At 35.7% G+C, this 19858-nt stretch overlaps 1 protein-coding gene across 1 annotated transcript in view; it reads right to left on the bottom strand.

The window, feature by feature from the left end:
- Positions 1-19541, bottom strand: part of LOC144964237 (uncharacterized) — a gene marked incomplete at its 5' end in the record, with an annotated part of 72486 nt that extends 52945 nt beyond the window's left edge. The window contains 1 exon segment of the mRNA XM_078898288.1: positions 18024-19541. Coding sequence (XP_078754414.1) covers positions 18024-19193 — 1170 coding nt within the window.
- Between the last annotated feature and the right edge of the window lie 317 nt (positions 19542-19858).

Below are 19858 nucleotides of genomic sequence, written 5' to 3'. Positions count from 1 at the left end.
CAAGATGAGAGTAGTTTTAATCGATCAATATTTGAAGGACGAGTGTTTTGGCCTAAATTTTAACTAAATGTTTTTTGTTTGTTATTTTCAGATGACGACAATAATATACTAAACCTGTATTCTTTTACAACCTTTTTCCAATCTGACCAGAAAACGTTTACTTCAAATATCGATCGATGAAAATGATCCTGATCAAAAAGTCACAAACCTTACACACCTTTATTGAAGGCTCAGGATCGAGACTTTTCCGACAAGTTGAGCGTCATTTAAATTGATCAAAGTTGGAAGTAAACAATTTATGGCCAAAATGTAAAATAGGGGCTTTTGTAGGTGTTCGGCAGTAAATTTAAAGTAAACGGGCTGTCCCTCAAAAATATTTGGTACTTAGAGAGAAGTAACTGGCTGAAATAGAAGGAAACAAGGGAAAAACGTTTACAGCTTGATAAAATGTATATTACATTCCTGATGCTCATATCAATCTGTTAGTGACCAATGAATTGTCTTTTTTAAAACAATATTACTAAATGAGGTATAATGTAATATAGAATGGTTTTAGCAATCAACTAAAAAGGAAGAATTAATACATACATAAATATCTTATATTTTAAAAAATACACGAATTCACAAATAAAGAGATCTATAGCCATATTCTGTAGCGAGCTTCTAAATTGTTTACCAAATAACGCCACAAAAAGCGTCTCATAATCTCGTTTAGAAAGATAAACAAAACAACAACAACAACAACAACAACAACAACAACAAAATTATATGAAAGAGCTTGGACTACTTTTCTCAGGTCTATATAGGAAATAATATGTGCACTCTATCGGCTCAATGAATCCCGTCTGACAGTCATTGGCGTCGTATACATTGGCTATGCTGACAATTCGCCTTGACTTCAAACCGTCCATTGTCAGAACAGGTGACAGCACGGGGCCAAAATGTCTTTCCTCATTTTAAATTTTCTACACTTTAAAGCACGCTGTATAGATATCGACTGCGTGCGTGTAAACACCCGGTAACCCCCCCCCCCCCCCACCCCACCCCCCCCCCTTTCTCCCTCTCCCCAAATCACCAACAATGGAATGTGAGGGGCAATGATATGACATATCTCTATAATAATGCATATCAAAATAAACAAATACGATAAAACATTAAAGTGAGTATTTATATAGCGCAATATCCACTAAATGGGCTCAAAGCGATTTACATTGTGTGAAAGTCAACAGTAAACCTTAACATGTAGGACGAAACATGACGCCTTTAAGGCAATAGTCATTTATTTCTTCAATAGATACAACGATGTTATCGGTCAGGTACTTATTTTACACCTGAGTATGGTGACAAAATATTATATGAGTAAAGATTTCTCTCCAAAGAATCCCACTTTGCCACTCACACAACGGGGCTCGAACTCGGAACGTACCGATCACAAGCCGAATATAACACTAGACATTAAAGCGGAAACAAGAATAAAATAATATCTCCGGTAACGAACACGAATATATTTGATGCCGTTAAAACAAAACAAAAAACTTTGCTATTTTAGAAAACATTTCACCGTGAAAGGCTTGACTAGACTATTCAATAATTTAACTTACCGATAGTTTGAAAATAATTGAAAACGCAAGGGAGGAATTCCGTGCCTTTATTTGGACAAGAAGTTCAACAGTTACAAGATAAGGCGAATAAACACCAACCAATGTTATAGTTAGGACAACTAGTGATTTTGAAAGGAACCTCGAGCTGGGTTGTTTGGTTTTTTGTTGGGTTAAAAAAAAATGAATCTGACCTTTTGGGAAATGCATTTGAATAGTTTAAAGTCGTGAGGTCAATTAGATGAAGCCATATGGGTAAATATGAAAATGTCAGGATTTGTCTCTTTATTTACTTCAATTACGTCATTCTGTAAAGCACAACTCCAGATAGAGAGAGATCACCCTTTTGTAACTATGATGTGTCCTGAAAGCAACTGGGTGCTTATCAATGTTATATGTTGACATTGTACCAATTACCCAGTTAACTTAACTGCCGTCTCATGGAAAGACAGGTATGTAAAAAATTTGGCCAGAAAACTCGTCCTTAAAATCTTCAAATATCGATCGATTAAATTTTAATTACAAATCTTCACCCTTCGCCTCAATCTGGTTTTGTTAACCCAAAAAGGAATTCAAATCTAAAATATTTAGAAACATAACATTTCAATATCTAAAATATTTAGAAACATAACATTTCAATTTTTTTCGCAATTGTAGGAATGTTGGTGTTTCTCCCCAATAAAACCTCGTGTCTCATATACATTTATGTAAATCCACTTTTGAGCTTCTAGTTCAATCCGCCATTATATCGTTTTGAGGACCACAATTGACAGGGCATAAAAAGATCAGGAAACGAGAGACAAGTAAATTAAAAATTGGAGGCAAACAATGATGCCACATTACATAATGGAATTTTACCGTGCGCATTCACGTTGCTTATTTTAAAAAATTAAAAAAACAAACAAAGATGGTCCACAGCAATAGGTAAAAGTAGAAGGCTATTTATATCTTTTTTATATTCATATTTATTGAAACCTTTACACTTTTTTACCTTTCTAGCTTGCATAATAACAATGAGGTTTTTAAGCACTTTGATCAATTAAATAAAATTAGTCACTCCAAACCGATGACAATTAAGGTGATTTGGTAAACGACTCCACAGGCTGGTCTTAATTAACTGTAATTAATCAAATCAAAAGCCTGAAGTTGCTTTTTTTTTTTTTTTTTGTTTGTTTTTGTTTTAGTATTATTTATTTTTATTTATTTATTTTTATTTTATTTTTATTTATTTATTTTTTTTTTTGGGGGGGGGGGGGGAAGAGATCACCTATAATAGAAAAAGGACCGTATTACGAAGTCAAAATAATTTACATCTTACGAAAGTTGTCCTGTGGGGAAAAAAAAGGACATAATTTATCAATAACACTTCTATTTTAAATCGACAGCTATAATATTCATGCCAGTCTCTGCAAAATTATTTGCGAAATGCCTTTGTTGTAAAAGTTCAAAGGGTCATACACATTTCAGTGTGTGCCAATATTACGTTCATATCCTGTTCAGAAATGAATGCACAAGCTAAAGTATGTCTTTTTATTTCACCGTGTCATTAACATATAGTAGTTTTGAAACCGATTTTGAATAGAAATGTCTCCCAAAATAAAGCAATATAATCTAGAAGTGTTATCAGCGCAGAAATCTGTACAATTTTGCATTGTTGAATGTACTTTGTTACACCTCCCACCCCCCCACCCCCTCACCCCTCCCCCTCCCTCCCCCGGCCTTCTCTCTCTCCAATACAATCGAAAATAAAAATCGACTTAAACAAAAGTTAAATAAGTCGGAAATCACTCTGTGTTCACGTAAGCAAAACCAAATGACTCATCCAGTTTTCTTCTTAATTCTGTTTTTGAGAGGTCTAGATTAGCCACTAGATTCCACAGTGTAAAGACTTTAAACCGCCAATTATTGCGGGGTCTTTGATCATGGCCTTGTTGTTTAGTACTTCTTTTTTGTCCTGTCCTCCAACTTTACGCTTGGATTAGTGGTAATTGACCAAAAGGGGACAAGGGGACAGCCCCTCCACAGCCGCTGACAACGACAACACTATGTAAAGAGATGTGTGCGATTTTGCAGTGAACTGCTGTACTGCCGTACTCTAGAATAACCCATATTAAACAATTTTGGCCAGAAAACTCGTCCTTCAAAGAACGATCGATTTAAATAACCCTCATCTTGGCAAAAACTCTCAAACCTGGGACTTCGCTAGGTAGTGGTATGGCACTCGGATTGTGACCGGTAGATCCAGGGTTCGACTCCAGCTGTGTGCGAGGCAAAGTCTAGTAAATGGAGATGAGTCTCTAATCACAATTTTTCAATATATCATTGCAAGTGTGAGACTATGTGGTCTTGTGTTATGACCCTCGTTTTCGGACCTGAAGGTATTGGGATCGAATCCCGCTCTAAGCAGCGCATAGCTGAGTCCTTGGAACAGGCTCTTTACTCACATTCCCTCGCCATACTCAAATGTAAAACGAGTCTCTGTCTGAAAAAAATATATTGTATTATCAGCTTACATATCGCGTCATGTCTCGTCCTACATGTTATGTGTCGTTGTTGGCTAGAGTCCCCGTGTCAAGAGCTCCAGGATATTGCTCTAAATAAATTATCAAGTTCAGAAAGTGTAAAATGAGAGTGCTTGGTCGGTTACAGCCTTGCTTATGTTGAAAAAAAAATATTATAGCGCCTTACAGACATCATGTCACGTCCTATATGCTCGTTGGCCTGCGACCCATTAACATTGCAAACGACGTTGAGTACATTTTGCGAATATTGCTCTACTATTAAAGGTAATTTTCTAATATGTAAACTTAAAGATTTGTCTTTCATTTTAATAGCTGACTATAATGCGACAACATGTCTGAAATTTGTCTTCTTTACTACTTTCACTCCTTTTATTGAATTGCACAAATTAGAATCTGTTTTTTTTCTTCTCTGCGGCGCACCACCATCGCCACAACGACGACGACGACCACCAGCAACAGCAGCAGCAACAGTAGTAGTAAGAGTAGTAGTAGTAGTAGTAGTAGTAGTAGTAGTAGTAGTAGTAGTAGTAGTAGTAGTAGTAGTAGTAGTAGTAGTAGTAGTAGTAGTAGTAGTAGTAGTAGTAGTAGTAGTAGTAGTATAGTAGTAGTAGTAGTAGTAGTAGTAGTATAGTAGATAGTAGTAGTAGTAGTAGTAGTAGTAGTAGTAGTAGTAGTAGTAGTAGTAGTAATAGTAGTAGTAGTAGTAGTAATATTAGTAGTAGTAGTAGTAGTAGTAGTAGTAGTAGTAGTATAGTAGTAGTAGTAGTAGTAGTAGTAGTAGTAGTAGTAGTAGTATAGTAGTAGTAGTAGTAGTAGTAGTAGTAGTAGTAGTAGTAGTAGTAGTAGTAGTAGTAGTAGTAGTAGTAGTAGTAGTAGTAGTAGTAGTAGTAGTAGTAGTAGTAGTAGTAGTATGTAGTAGTAGTAGTAGTATGTAGTAGTAGTAGTAGTAGTAGTAGTATGTATATAGTAGTAGTAGTAGTTGTAGTAGTAGTAGTAGTAGTAGTAGTAGTAGTAGTAGTAGTAGTAGTAGTAGAGTAGTAGTAGTAGTAATAGTATTAGTAGTAGTAGTAGTAGTAGTAGTAGTAGTAGTAGTTAGTAGTAGTAGTAGTAGTAGAGTAGTAGTAGTAGTAGTAGTAGTAGTAGTAAGTAGTAGTAGTAGTAGTAGTAGTAGTAGTAGTAGTAGTAGTAGTAGTAGTAGTAGTAGTAGTAGTAGTAGTAGTATGTAGTAGTAGTAGTAGTAGTATAGTATAGTATAGTAGTAGTAGTATGTAGTAGTATAGTAGTAGTAGTAGATAGTAGTAGTATAATAGTAGTTGATAGTAGTAGTAGTAGTATGTAGTAGTAGTAGTAGTAGTAGTATAGTGTAGTAGTAGTATAGTAGTAGTAGTAGTAGTTGCACTACTAGTAGTAGTAGTAGTTGTAGTAGTAGTAGTAGTAGTAGTAGTAGTAGTAGTAGTAGTAGTAGTAGTAGTAGTAGTAGTAGTAGTAGTAGTAGTAGTAGTAGTAGTAGTAACAGCAGTGACAGTTGCTCTTGTTGTTGTTGATGATGATGATAATGGTAGCTGGGCAATATGCATATAATATAAACATGGTATAATGCAATGGTGAGCTCTAAAAAAACGCAATGAATTTGACATTTGTTAAAAACAAAGACTTACCTTCTAAAATACAATTATACTGTAGTCATCACTGTAGGAACAGAATTCACAATTCTAAAATCCTTATTAATCGATGAGATTATTTCTAAGAAGCGGAAAAAAATATCTGAAACAATCCAAATTTCAAACAGTATCTCGGTGTTATCTGTCCATTGATTAAACTGAACAAGACACGGTTTAGCTGACCAATCTTGTAGGTCCTTAAAGTAAAGTGTCGGACCAGTTCTAATAAAGCATGATGAATGTGTCAAACGCGATAAGAGCTGTTCAGCTAACTGAAAACCGCGAAAAAGGGACACTCCATTAAACATTTATAAATGTCGCAAAAGGTCAATAAAAATATGACAGTGATTTAGAATTAGTAGAGTCATAGTATGGCACAACAACAACACAGCTGTAGAATGGCAACTGTGATGACAAACTTTAATATTAAAAAAATAAAAACAATAAAAACAAGCAAAAAAACAAAAAAAACAACAACAACAACAAAAAAAACAAAAAAAAAACAAACTAATAAACAAATACAAGTATTAAAAAAGCATAACATGATTACCAGTTATTCATGTTTCATTTCTAACCTATGTTTTACGCTTATAAAAAATAAATAATAATTATAACAAATGCTTAAACAACAGTTTATAGTTGTTTATCACGGAATAAAGGTCCCCAAACTGAATGTCTTTTTCAAGCCAATTGAATAAATATTATCTATAGAACGGACCTATTTATCAAACTACTTTTCTATCATTGTTCTGTTTCGATAATATTTTGTTTCTTTTTTCAATTCTTTTTAATTATTTTTTTTACGTCAAAGGCCCGTAAAGTAAAAAGAATGAATTCATCACTTAGAGATCATGAATAATCAAGCGCCGTAAAGAAACATTCAACACATTTTTTTTTCAACAGCCAGTTTGTGTATTATTGCGGCCGCCTCCAAATTCCAGTAATTTAAATGCAATGTCGTTCGTTGTAAAATGAAATAGTTGGCAGCGATTCATGGGAGACAGGAGGACCCCTCCCGCTTCTCTAGTGGCCAAATGACGCACCTTACTCGGTAAGAGTAATGTGGTAGAAAAACAGCTGCGGGTTTGCCTTCGGTTCATTGCACAAACACAGCAATCACTAGTCATTTTAGCTCTGGCCAACATTTCAGAACAAAATTAATAGGTAGGTAGAAATCAAAGACTTGGGGCCTTTACTTAGCAAGCAGTGAATATTGCTGTACGATGATATTTTTTTTCTTTTATTTTGTTTTGTTTTTTCACCAGAAAACTTCGGCCTCAGATATCGATAGCTTAACGTGGTCTTCAACATGTCAAAAATTCTTAAACCTGAGACTTCAGAAGTCATTTTTTGTCGAAAAACTGGAGTCATATTAATCAATCGAAATGTGAAGTAGTAAAAGTGTTGCTAAAAAGAAAATAAAAGGTTTTGCGGTTATGCAACACACCAAGTAACAAAATGGATTGTCCGAAAGTAAACAAAACTGATGACAAAAAAGTTTCGACGAGAAAAATAATTCAAATCAGTTAACATAAAAGCAGTGGAAATTGATGAATGTAAAGCATTAAAGTAATGGACCGGACCTACAGGTTGTTTTCGTCTCAATTTCATTTAGTTCACATACTGTGGGTAGATCACACCAAAATTAAAAGCAACCATGTGTTTATATGTCAGTGCTGATGGTGAAAAAAAAGGGAAAAAGGAGGAAAATTATGAATGGTTTTATTTACGCCACATGTTTACTTCACTAACCCCCCACTTTTAGAGCCATTGAGATGATAAACTACTCTAGCTATCTTCTGGATAGTGGGGAAGCTGTACCAGTTTGTTCCACCACATAGCAAACCTCGTAAAGCCAGAAAATTTGATTGAGGAAAGTGTCATTTTTTTAATGGAGGAAATTCCTCCTCTGACACAAAAATCGAGGATTTCCGCGGATCCGAGGAAAACCATCAGCACTGATATGTCAAGTGCGTTTGATTGTCTCATGTCTATTGTATGGAACTGTAAAATGACATTTGGAATTGCTTTTTTTTTTTTTTTTGATTTTTTTAAAAAGAAAGAAAAAAGAAGAAGAGAAAAGAAAAACACAACAAAACAAATCAAGAAACATTCTAAAAACCAACGAAAAATAAACAACACGACGTACTTAAGTACTTATATTCTGAACTTCGCATGGCACACTCTCATTCAGTTGGAATCATTCCAATTTGGGAATAAATTATATCTTAGATAGAAAATACATTATATCTCACGATATACTAAATGTCAGTTAGACTACAGACAAAATGCTTTGAGGAAGAGCGCTCGTTGTCAACATGATAGCAAGATGTGTCTTTTTCACATTTCAAACTGCAAAAAGACAGGAAAAACTGCTGTCACTCTGAGGCAACGGCATTTGAGTGACACTATAAAAGTACTAGAAGTCGCTTTAATGGCTGCATTGCGCGAAGGTCCAAATTCAGAGCTACATTAGAAAAAGTAAAGAGAAGTAAAAATATATTTAAATCAAACAAAAACAACACGGTTTACAAGGTGTATGAGGCCCATTACAATACAAGTGACATGAACACCGATTGGTTTTAATGATAAAACAAGCACTCCCTCTTATGTCCTCTTCCTCCTCCTCTACCACCACCACAACCATTTTTTTTAAATAACAAAACACGTGAATTTTATAAAGCGCAATATCCACTAAAAGTGCTCAAAGCGCTTTACAACACGTAACATATAGAACGACACATGACGCCTGTTAGACGATATTACATTTTTTTTCGACTGAGACAACGCTGTTAACAGCCAGGTACTCATTTTAAACCCTGAGTACGGTGAGAAAATGTGAGTAAAGAGTCTTTTCCAAGGACTCAACTATGCGCCGAGCGAGCCTCGAACCCAGGAACTTCCGATCCGTAAGCGAATGTCATACTACAAGACCACATAGCCACCACCTTCTCCTCCTCCCTTTCCTACATCATTGCCCAATCATTAAATTGCCATTTACATGAAATAAGCCGTGCTCGTGAAGATAGTACCATAAGTACAGTTTTATTCATAACGTTAATAAAGCAATGAAATCAAAACTTCCTGGACGTCGAAGCTCGAGTAAAAAGTCTTTACCTATTAAAAACAACTAGACGATATTATGTGAAGTGGTTGAGAATTTAAAATTCAAATCAAGCTATGAAATTAAAACGCCTACAAAGTTAAACGACACTACACAAGTAAGCTGAATTGAATTCAAATAAAAAATCGTGTTATCCCCCACGCACCTTAATACTTACCCCGCAAGACAATTGAGGCCTCCACAAATAACCAGTTAACTGCTGTTGTGCTCTAGAAAGACACATATTTAAAAATTTGGCCAGAAAATCCGTCCTTCAAATAGCGATCGATTTGAATGATCCTCATTTTGGTAAACACTCTCAAACCTGGGACTTCGCGAGGTTCCAGGTTTGAGAGTGTTTGCCAAGATGAGGATCATTTAAATCGATCGATATTTGAAGGACGAGTTTTCTGGCCAAAATATTAAATACGTGTCTTTCCAGAGTACGGCACTTGACTGGTTAAACAATGACTTAAAAAATACCGATGATAATAAATTATGTACCGTGGACTGGGGTGACTTTGCCTCAAGGGGTGACTTTGCCTCTATAGATTTGGACAAACTAAAGTATATTTAGTCTTGTGACAGTCATTTCTTTTGATAAAAAAGTCAAGTCCTCTAATGGTTGAAATAACTGCGTCAAGCTTGAGAAAACTCAAAATGCTCCAAATTGGCTATAGCAAAGTCATCATTTCAACGCCAAAGGAAGCTTCCAATTTTCCCAATAAGAAACCTTATAAAGACAGACATTTTCTGACAAAAATTTTAAAACGGCATTTAGTCAGTGGACGGCAAATTAAGGGTGCCCTTTAATGTTTTCCTCCAGTATTTAAAGTCATTGTGTCTTAAAAGACTTGGGAGTTTACCGAATATACACAGGAAAACAAACCCAATTGCAATACACATTTGATACCAATTCTCTACCTCCCAAACAGCAATATAAATCTCTTTAAAAATTAATGATGGTGTAAATAATTTACCATTTCTTTCTTTAAACCAAATTGTCCTTATTCCACGTTTTAACCGTTTTGCATCCTGGCCAACATTACATAAATAATTGCATTATCATGTAGTACTTGTATTTCGTTTTAATATTCTCATTTGAGCAACGAAATATTGCTGGAACAATATAACGCCAAACAATAATATTATTATGATGATGAAACAACATAATTGTATATATTCAATTTCAGATAAGATTGATCGCTGACAAAAAGAGTATCAATGGTGCATGGCAAATCTTAACAAAGAATAGTGATCGACCTAATAATAAAATATTATGTATGCAAAACAAGATAAGATGGTTTTGTGTCTTTTAGTCTTAGTAGCAGACATTTAGGATTACTTGTTTCTGTGTTTGCTTTTAAAAAGTAAGATTGTCCTGCCCGTTTCCTATTAATAATAATATACAGGTAAAGAGAGTGGCATAGAGTTCTAACGATCATGAGGGCAACGAAAAGCAGATGTTTGCGAAGACAATAGTAATGACTGTTGTATTGAGGAAGATGATGACGATGATGACCACGACGACGACGACGATGATGAAGATGATGATGATGATGAGGAGGAGGAGGAGGAGGAGGAGGAGGAGGAGGAGGAGAAGGAGGAGGCGGAGGAGGAGGAAGAGTGATGGTGGTGGTGGTGGTAGTGGTGACAATTTTTTGGACGTCACAAGATGTTTTTGTAATCGTGATGTCATTAGGCGTTACTATATATAGGGAGGGGCTATAAATAAATTGCCATAGCGTTCCAACTTGGTGGTAGTGTTCATTATTAATGAAAAGACTGGTTCTAGAAAGTAAAGCTATTTATGGAATGCCATCTTTGACACACTAATGAAGACAAGTGTGACTGTATATCCTTCAAGTTATAAGAAACATGAAGCCAGAATTCATTTCAGTTTCAGTTCATTAAACGAACATTACGAATGGATCGCGACATTGCTACCCTTGAAATGAAGTCCCAACAGACGAAGCCATTCGACCCCTGATTGCACCATTTCTAGTTTTTAAAAATGTCACTCTTTTAATAGTATTGATGAGAAATGTACATTAGATATCGCATTGAATTAACGCCGTTCCGCAGTTGTTAACCAAGTTGCTCCAAGTGTTTTACAACATATCTTTATTCTGATAAACAGAGTAACACGTAATTTCCTCGCCCTATTGTGGGAGATAAATCTAGATGATTAATAAGTAATGTGTAATTCTTTGGGAGTTAGCCAGGATCCACAATCTCAATGAATTAAAACAGCCAACTTTGTGAGACCATCACGCTATTTCGATCGATGAACAGCATCGATTGTAATGCAAAACGATAAAATTCTGAGATAAAGCAATGAGCTAAAAATAATTATTGTACTGTTGCTAGAGTTGAAAAATGTATGACAATTCTGCCCTGTAATTCATAAGTCGTACAGAGTAATATCAAATATTGGTCATATTATATAAAAGCAACATTATGTTAAAACGACAACACGACCAAGACGATGATGATAACGCCATTATTATTATAACTACCACCATCACCACCACCACCAATACTACTACTACTACTACTACTACTACTACTACTACTACTACTACTACTACTACTACTACTACTACTACTACTAACATTATATAATATATCATCAATATCATCATCATCATCGTCGTCATCATCATCAACATCATAATCATCATCATCGTCATCTAAATCATCATCATCATCATCATCATCATCATCATCATCATCATCATCATCATCATCATCATCACTATTACAATTAGTTGTATATCAATTTCAAACAAACAGTTAAATCTATCGAGATTTCAAAATAAAAATATGATAAGTGACACAAACAGCATTTGTAAAGTTTAATACCGCGAGTCAACCTCCATACCACACAGTACAAAGGTTGTTCACTATCCAGTTGGGGCCTAATTGGCACCACTTTTATTGCCCCAACGACATGTTGTTCCGCAGGAAGTAAAGCCAAGTTAGCAAACAAACCTTGAAATAGGCCCTATGATTTGCAAGTTTCGCTCCCGCCGTAAAGCGGAAATCTTTGTGTACATTAAGGCCTTTACAATCTAACCCCCACCCCCCCCCACCACCGCATATCTCTATCTCTCTCTCTCTCTCTCTCTCTCTCTCTCTCTCTCTCTCAGTCTCTCTTTTTCTCTCTCTCTCTCTCACCCTCTCTCTGCCTCTCTCTTCCTGTCCATCTATATTATCTATCTATCTATCACTATCTCCCTCTCTGTATGATTTGCTGCTGTGTGTGTGTGTGTGTGTGTGTGTGTGTGTGTATGTGTGCGTGTGAGTCATCTGTCTCTCATTCTCTTTCTTTTCTCTATCAAAATATTTATAAATCTATTTCTAACCAATCTGTCCATCTATCAATCTATTGTCTATTCATCTATATACCAATCCACTCCTCTTCCTATCCCCTCCTCCTCTCCTCCCAACCCCTTCAACCTGGTCTTCCACCCTTTAAATCCTCTCTACAAAAATATTTTTCTTTATCCACTCTTTCTCTCTCACTGTCTTACTCTCACTGTTACTCTCTCACCAACTTACCCACACACGCACACACACACACACACAAACACCCCCCCCCCCCCCCCCCCCAACTTCCATGTCTTACTTATGTCCAAAACTATTCTCATTTTGTATTTAGTCAAGGTCTTGAAAGAAATGGATTAAAAGCACAGTGTGTGTACCGATCTATGACTTGTGAACGGTCAAGTAAATCTTATTTCGGTCATCATACTTGGCACAAGAATCAATGTCAATCCCAGTCATGTCGTGTTCATTATTTATTTATCGTTCAAGATAACTGTGAGCAATGCAAGAATGTAGACTAATGGATTGGAACGTATGCAACGAACGATAGATAGATAAGTATAAAAAAAATGGGTGGTCAAAGAATTAGACAGATAGACCTATAAGCATAATGAAAGATTGGCATACATAAACACACACACACACGCGCGCGCACGCGCACACAAACACACACACACACACGCGCGCGCGAGAGAGAGAGAGAGTGAGAGGGGAGAGAGGGGAGAGAGAGAGAGTGAGAGAGAGAGAGAAAGAGAGAGAGAGAGAAAGAGAGAGAGAGAGGGAGGGGGGGGGAGCGGTCAGAAAGTTTTTTTGATAGGCAGGTAGGTAACTAGCTAAATAAATAGATGTGAATTAGATTGATCTATAGATAGATAGACAGACAGACAGACAGACACATAGACAGATAGATAGATAGATAGATAGATAGATAGATAGATAGATAGATAGATAGATAGATAGATAGATAGATAGATAGATAGATAGATAGATAGATAGATAGACAGATAGATAGATAGATAGATAGACAGAAAAGATAGATAGATAGATAGATAGATAGATAGATAGATAGATAGATAGATAGATAGATAGATAGATAGATAGATAGACAGATAGATAGATAGACAGATAGATAGAAAATAGATTGGTAGATATATTACAACAACACCTAGGAATTAAAATGCATTGATTTTTACTAGTCTATCTCCGATTCCAATCTCATTTGTAATCAGCGACACACTGACCCAATCAATCAGTGCGCAATGTGTTAGTGTTAGCCCTACACGTAAACGATCGATCCATTAAAAATTCAATGGGCAGAACAACGAGGGGGGACGGGAGGGGGGAAGGATAATAAAACGGCAGCTGTCAACCATATTCATTGGTAATGACAATAACCTGTGTTGGTCCAACACTACCAGTCCTAAAAATAGATTTGGCAAATTTGATTTAAAAGGATAAATTATGACAAACGAGCAATATCTATTTTCTTTGTGTTTTTATTTTATGTTTTTTTTTCTATCTCTTGTCTTTCTTTCTTTTTTTAAAATTGTTTTTTAATACTCAATGCTATTTACTAATTGTTTCTTTTCTTCTGTGTGCTTTTTTGTCTCTATTTTTAACTGTCAACCCTGATCTTTGGGGAGTATGTCAATGTTCATCTTTAGAAATTAAAATTGAGTACATTATAAATATAGAAACTTAGCAGAACTGCCTATCACGTCTGCCCAGCAACGAGCAGCTTGGTTCTAAACAAAGAAAATCGGTATTTTTTATTATTCAGGCTGGCTAGAACTTTTTCAAAGTCATGTGATCAGAATGTATAAAAGTCAAAACATGATCAGATTTATAATGTTTTTCATCTCTGGATACACTTTTATGCTCGTCGGAGAAGTATTTCATAAGGGCGTCAGCTATTGTTCCGATAGTTTAGAACCAGTTACTAAGTTCCTATGCGTCATTATGAGGGAAGTGACACCACGACTGTTGAAGCTGATTTAAGAGATCAAGTAAAGGATTGAAGAGATAGGTAACATTTACATCTCATCCGTAGTCACCAACAGACAAGGCGTGTTCGCATTGAAGCAAAAAGATGACAAGATAGTCAAATGATTACTCATACTAGATACGGCAACAACTTCAAACAGGAGGCAATGAGAGGTGAATTCAAAGGAGCAATTAACCAGTTAATTGCCGTGCTCTGGAAAGACACGTATATACAAAATGTGGTACGAAAACTCCTCCTTCAACTATCGATCGAATTAAATAACCCTCATCTGGGCAAAAACATATCAAACCTGGGACCTTTCGGAGATGTGTTGTCAAGATGAGGGTCATATAAATCGATTATTATTTGAAGGACGAGTTTATTGGTCAACTGATTAAAATATAAGATTTGTTTTTAAGTGAAAAAAAAAACGGCAACTAAAATATCATGTTTATGGTCAATTTAAAGTTAAAATCCCTTTTTCAGATCTGCATCACTAAGACATTACTACTGTTTTGAGGAAATGGATCACATTTCACATGGTCGCCAATCGAAGCCATGGTTTTAAGTAGTGAGAATATATCTAGCGGAATATCTACTAAACGTGCCCAAGGGGTTCCTTAGCCAACATCTACGAGTACATTAGATATGCAAATAAATATGATGGTTGTAAGGTGTAAACAAACCAAGACATACACACGTTTTCATTTGTAGAAGTACACTTCTAGAACACTTCTACAAATAAAAACGTATGTATGTCTTTGTTTGTTTACACGTTTGTGTTTACTTGGTTGTTCAGACTTGCATCATCATTACTCCTCTATTTTTTCCAAATTTTCCTCTCCTCCTCTTCCTCCTCCTCTTCCTCCTCCTCCTCATCTCCTCCTCAGTCTTCTTCTTCTTCTTCTTCTTCTTCTTCTTCTTCTTCTTCTTCTTCTTCTTCTTCTTCTTCTTCTTCTTCTTCTTCTTCTTCTTCCTCTTCTTTAATTACGATTATTATAACCCCCTTTTTTTCTTTATTGCTTATATTGATATATATATTTCTCATATATTTATCAAATTTATTATTACCTTTTTGTTAAGAAAAATACTTTTTTTTCGCTCCTCATCTCCTATGTCTTCCCCTAGATATCCTTATAATATATCACCTACGACTTATTTTCAATTAACTACGGAAATAATGTTATTCTTTGTATATTGGAGGGTGGCTACTATCTCTTGGTTGTTCACAAAGGGATATTGAATGTGGTCAATGTCTGGAAGGTGATAACGGGCGTAATCTTTACTTTTGCCAACCTTAATACACACACACACAAACACACACACTCATATATATATATATATATATATATATATATATATATATATATATATATATATATATATATATATATATATAATTATATATAGGCACACAAAGACAAGCACATTATACCTAACTAATCGATTTCATATTTGAATTTGGTTCAGGCCGTGACATTGTACGGGGGCTGCTAGTATAACCTAATGTGGCTTTACGGTCTTTCGGTATGACACGCACTTTCGAACCGGTATGTCCCGGATTCGAGTCTCCTCTGAGCGGCACTAAAGTTGAGTCCTTTGAAAAGGACCTCACCGGATTCAGGTGGAAAATGATTACCTGGCAGCAAGCAGCGTTGTCTATGACGACAAAAAAAAAAATAAAGATTGAAAATCACCTTACAGCCATAATATTTATTTGCATATCTAATGTACTGGTAGATGTTGGCTAAGGAACCCTTTTGGGTACGTTTAGTAGATATTGCGCTAGATATATTCTCACTAATTAAAACTATGACGTCGATTGGCGACCGATGGATTGGTAGATTTATTGAAAAAGGAGAGGGCGAGGCAGACTCAGAGAAATAGGGGAGACAGATAGATAAATAGATAGATAGGTAGATAGATAGATAGATAGATAGATAGATAGATAGATAGATAGATAGATAGATAGATAGATAGATAGATAGATAGATAGATAGATAGATAAATAGATAGATAGATAGATAGATAGATAAATAGATAGATAGATAAATAGACAGATAGATAGATAGATAGATAGATAGATAGATAGATAGATAAATAGATAGGTAAATAGACAGATAGATAGATAGATAGATAGATAGATAGATAGATAGATAGATAGATAGATAGATAGATAAATAAATAGATAGATAAATAGACAGATAGATAGATAGATAGATAGATAGATAGATAGATAGATAGATAGTAGATAGATAGATAGATAGAATAGATAGATAAATAGATAGTAAATAGAAGATAGATAGATAGATAGATAGATAGATAGATAGATAGATAGATAGATAAGATAGATAGATAGATAGATAGATAGATAAATAGATAGGTAAGATAGACAGATAGATAGATAGATAGACAGATTAGATGATAGATAGATAGATAGGTAGTAGATAGATAGATAGATAGATAGATAGATAGATAGATAGATAGATAGATAGATAGATAGATAGATTGATAGATAGATAGATAGATAGATAGATAGATGATACCCAGCTATACACTCCCTTTTCACCAAAAAAAAAACATAGAAGAAAGAAAAGAGCGACTCGCAGCATGTCTAGATAACGTTAAAGCATGGGTGACAAACAACAACTATGGGAACTTCGAACAAGATATGTGTGCGACTGTTGTAGTGATTTTGTAGTCGAATGAATGAACATGTGTGATACAAAAAAAATATTGTAAAGCACATCTGACTGCTATTTGTGGATACTGGCCCTATATCAAATAATAATAATAATAATAATAATAATAATAATAATAATAATAATAATAATAATAATAATAATAATAATAATAATAATAATAATAATAATAATAATAATAATCATAATCATCATCATCATCATCATAAAATAATAGATAGATAGATAGATATAGACACACAGAGAGAGAGAGAGAGGGAGAGATAGATAGAGAGAGAGAGAGAGAGAGAGAGAGAGAGGAGAGAGAGAGAGAGGGAGGGAGGGGGGGGGGGGGTTGTTCACCACAACAATGCTATCCTTTGACGTGAGAAGAAGGAGGAAAGAAACAAAAATGAATAGGGAATACTAATTCCAAAAATTATGGAATTCATTCAACATGCATGCCATATTTAACTTCACGCCTGAACACGCGGACTAACTACAGATTACGAGAGTCCTTCTCCAATCCCAAGAGTTATTCTCCGTGGCCGCAATCCATGTTATTGTCCTGTCTGGGGAAGGTACTCAGAGACTGAGAGAGACAACATATAGGGGAGAGAAGGGAAGACAAGATAGATAGATAGATAGATAGATAGATAGATAGATAGATAGATAGATAGATAGACAGACACATAGATAGATAGATAGATAGATAGATAGATAGATAGATAGATAGATAGATAGATAGATAGATAGATAGATAGATAGATAGATAGATAGATAGATAGATAGATAGACAGACACATAGATAGATAGATAGATAGATAGATAGATAGATAGATAGATAGATAGATAGATAGATAGATAGATAGATAGAAATAGATAGATAGATAGGATGGATGGATGGATAGATAGATAGAGGAATGGATTGATAAATAGATAAATAGATAGATAGATAGATAGATAGATAGATAGATAGATAGATAGATAGATAGATAGATAGATAGGGTGGAAAGAGAAAGATAGATAGATAGATAGATAGATAGAGAGAGAGAGAGAGAGAGAGAGAGAGAGAGAGAGAGAGAGAGAGAGAGAGAGAGAGAGAGAGAGTACAAAGTATAAAATAAATAAAACGTTAACTGACCTGATAAAGATCACAGGTCGCTCCGTAACTGGGCACGATGCTCAAACCAAGACTTTGGCCGTCTTCCTTGATAATTGTTGCATCCACTACAATAAACCCTTTGGGAATATCTCCAAGTAAACCAGAATGAACGTCTATAGCAGAGTTCTTATCGTGATAACGTCTAAACTCTTGAGACTTGGCTCTCTCAACATCATCAATTTGATCCGTGTCAAGGTTTTGTTTTTCCCCGTGTCGTGTTTCGTCATCGGTTGTTTTGAACCTTTTATGACTTGGTTGTTTGTCAAGCAATTGAGAATCGAGGCCATCACTCGAAAGGCGCGAGATAGTGAGCACCACATTGCACGGCATTTCCTGGAACAAGTCTATACATTCATCGTGCGTAAGCTGATTCAGAGGTTTTCCGTCAATTTCTCTGATCTCATCACCTACAAGTATTCGATTATTTCCTTGGCAAGCTCGGGCCGCGGCCCCACCAGGTGTGATCGATTTCACATGAACGCTATTGATTGGCCTCATATTCTCCTGATCACCGTCGATACCAAGCACCATACCAAGATTCTCTTCGGGTAATCGGCTCAAGTAGACGTACTCTGTGTCGTTGCTACTATTGAGCAGGGAAGCATTTGTGTCCTCACAGTTTGATGGTGTTTTGTCATCCCAATTTGATGCAAAAGGGTTGGTCGATGCCCTCGTTACAAAAGGGTTCAAAGGCGAGAACTGGGGTTGTCGATCAAGTGTCGGGGATAAAACGTCGACATAAGAAGATGGAGAATCAATATTAGGCACGGCATCTCTGGAATGCCCGCTTCCGTAAAGTTCGTCATAATCATCATGATCCGAAAACGGATTCAAAGCCGCTCTGGAATTTTTATCCTTGGCCGCAGAAGCCCCTTGCATATACGGACGTTGGAATTCATCAATAAAGGATTCGTGGAAACCAGGAGTAGGAGCTGATGTGAAGGGATCAGTCGTAAGATGATGATCTGAATTTACGTCCGTGTCAGTGTTGAACCCCCAATCGCCATGACTATCAGTATTATCGTCTTTATCGTCATACCAGCCATCGCCGTGCCGGTCAACGTCCGATGGGAAACTAGTCCTGGGATGGAATGTGGACAGTTCCAGGTCAGCGAGGTCATCTACTTCGGAGTCGTTGGAATCCATCATGACTCATTGACAAGAGATTGTAATAAAAGAGGATATTGATGTTTTCAAATGAATCGAACGCGCTTTTCCTCGGTGTGACTAGTACGGTGTGGAATAATCCTATCCTTTGAATTAAAGGGATAGCAGGTGTTCTACATATTTAAGTCTCTTATTCAAATCCGTTTCCTCCCGACTTTTTCTTCCTCTTTTTTGATTTGGTAAATCGAATAAATTTATCACCGGGGATGCAGTCTATTTCGAAGATTATTTTTACCTCAGGAGCTAAAAATCTAAAACTTGAAACGAAAACTCAATTCACATAAACAGTTCTTGGTTTGTAGTCCGTGGTTGGGTGATTACATCAACAATCTGAAAGAATTAAAATAGGGAAAGGGAAAGGCAGAGTTAGTAATTATATCATACATAGAATCCTCTGATACTTGTTGAAATACCGATGGTAGAAGCTTGCTTGATATATTCATGTGAAACAAAGGGCATATTTTGAGCGTATCAATTTGATTTCATGGAGCAACAAAAACCTCACCTGTTCCGCTTGGTAAGACACTGTTCGCATAATTATACATGATACAATAAATAATGGTATAGACAGAAGACAAGAGCTGAAGACTTGTGTGAACTGAGCCAAATTAGAGGGAATATAACAAAGTTTAAGGTATAAAAAAAGT

The sequence above is a fragment of the Berghia stephanieae genome, chromosome 2, assembly GCF_034508935.2.
Source record: "Berghia stephanieae isolate SIO BIC M18660-M18661 chromosome 2, UCSD_Bste_1.3, whole genome shotgun sequence".
In the NCBI taxonomy this organism is placed as follows: Eukaryota; Metazoa; Mollusca; class Gastropoda; order Nudibranchia; family Aeolidiidae; genus Berghia; species Berghia stephanieae.
This window is presented reverse-complemented; position numbering and strand designations above follow the sequence as displayed.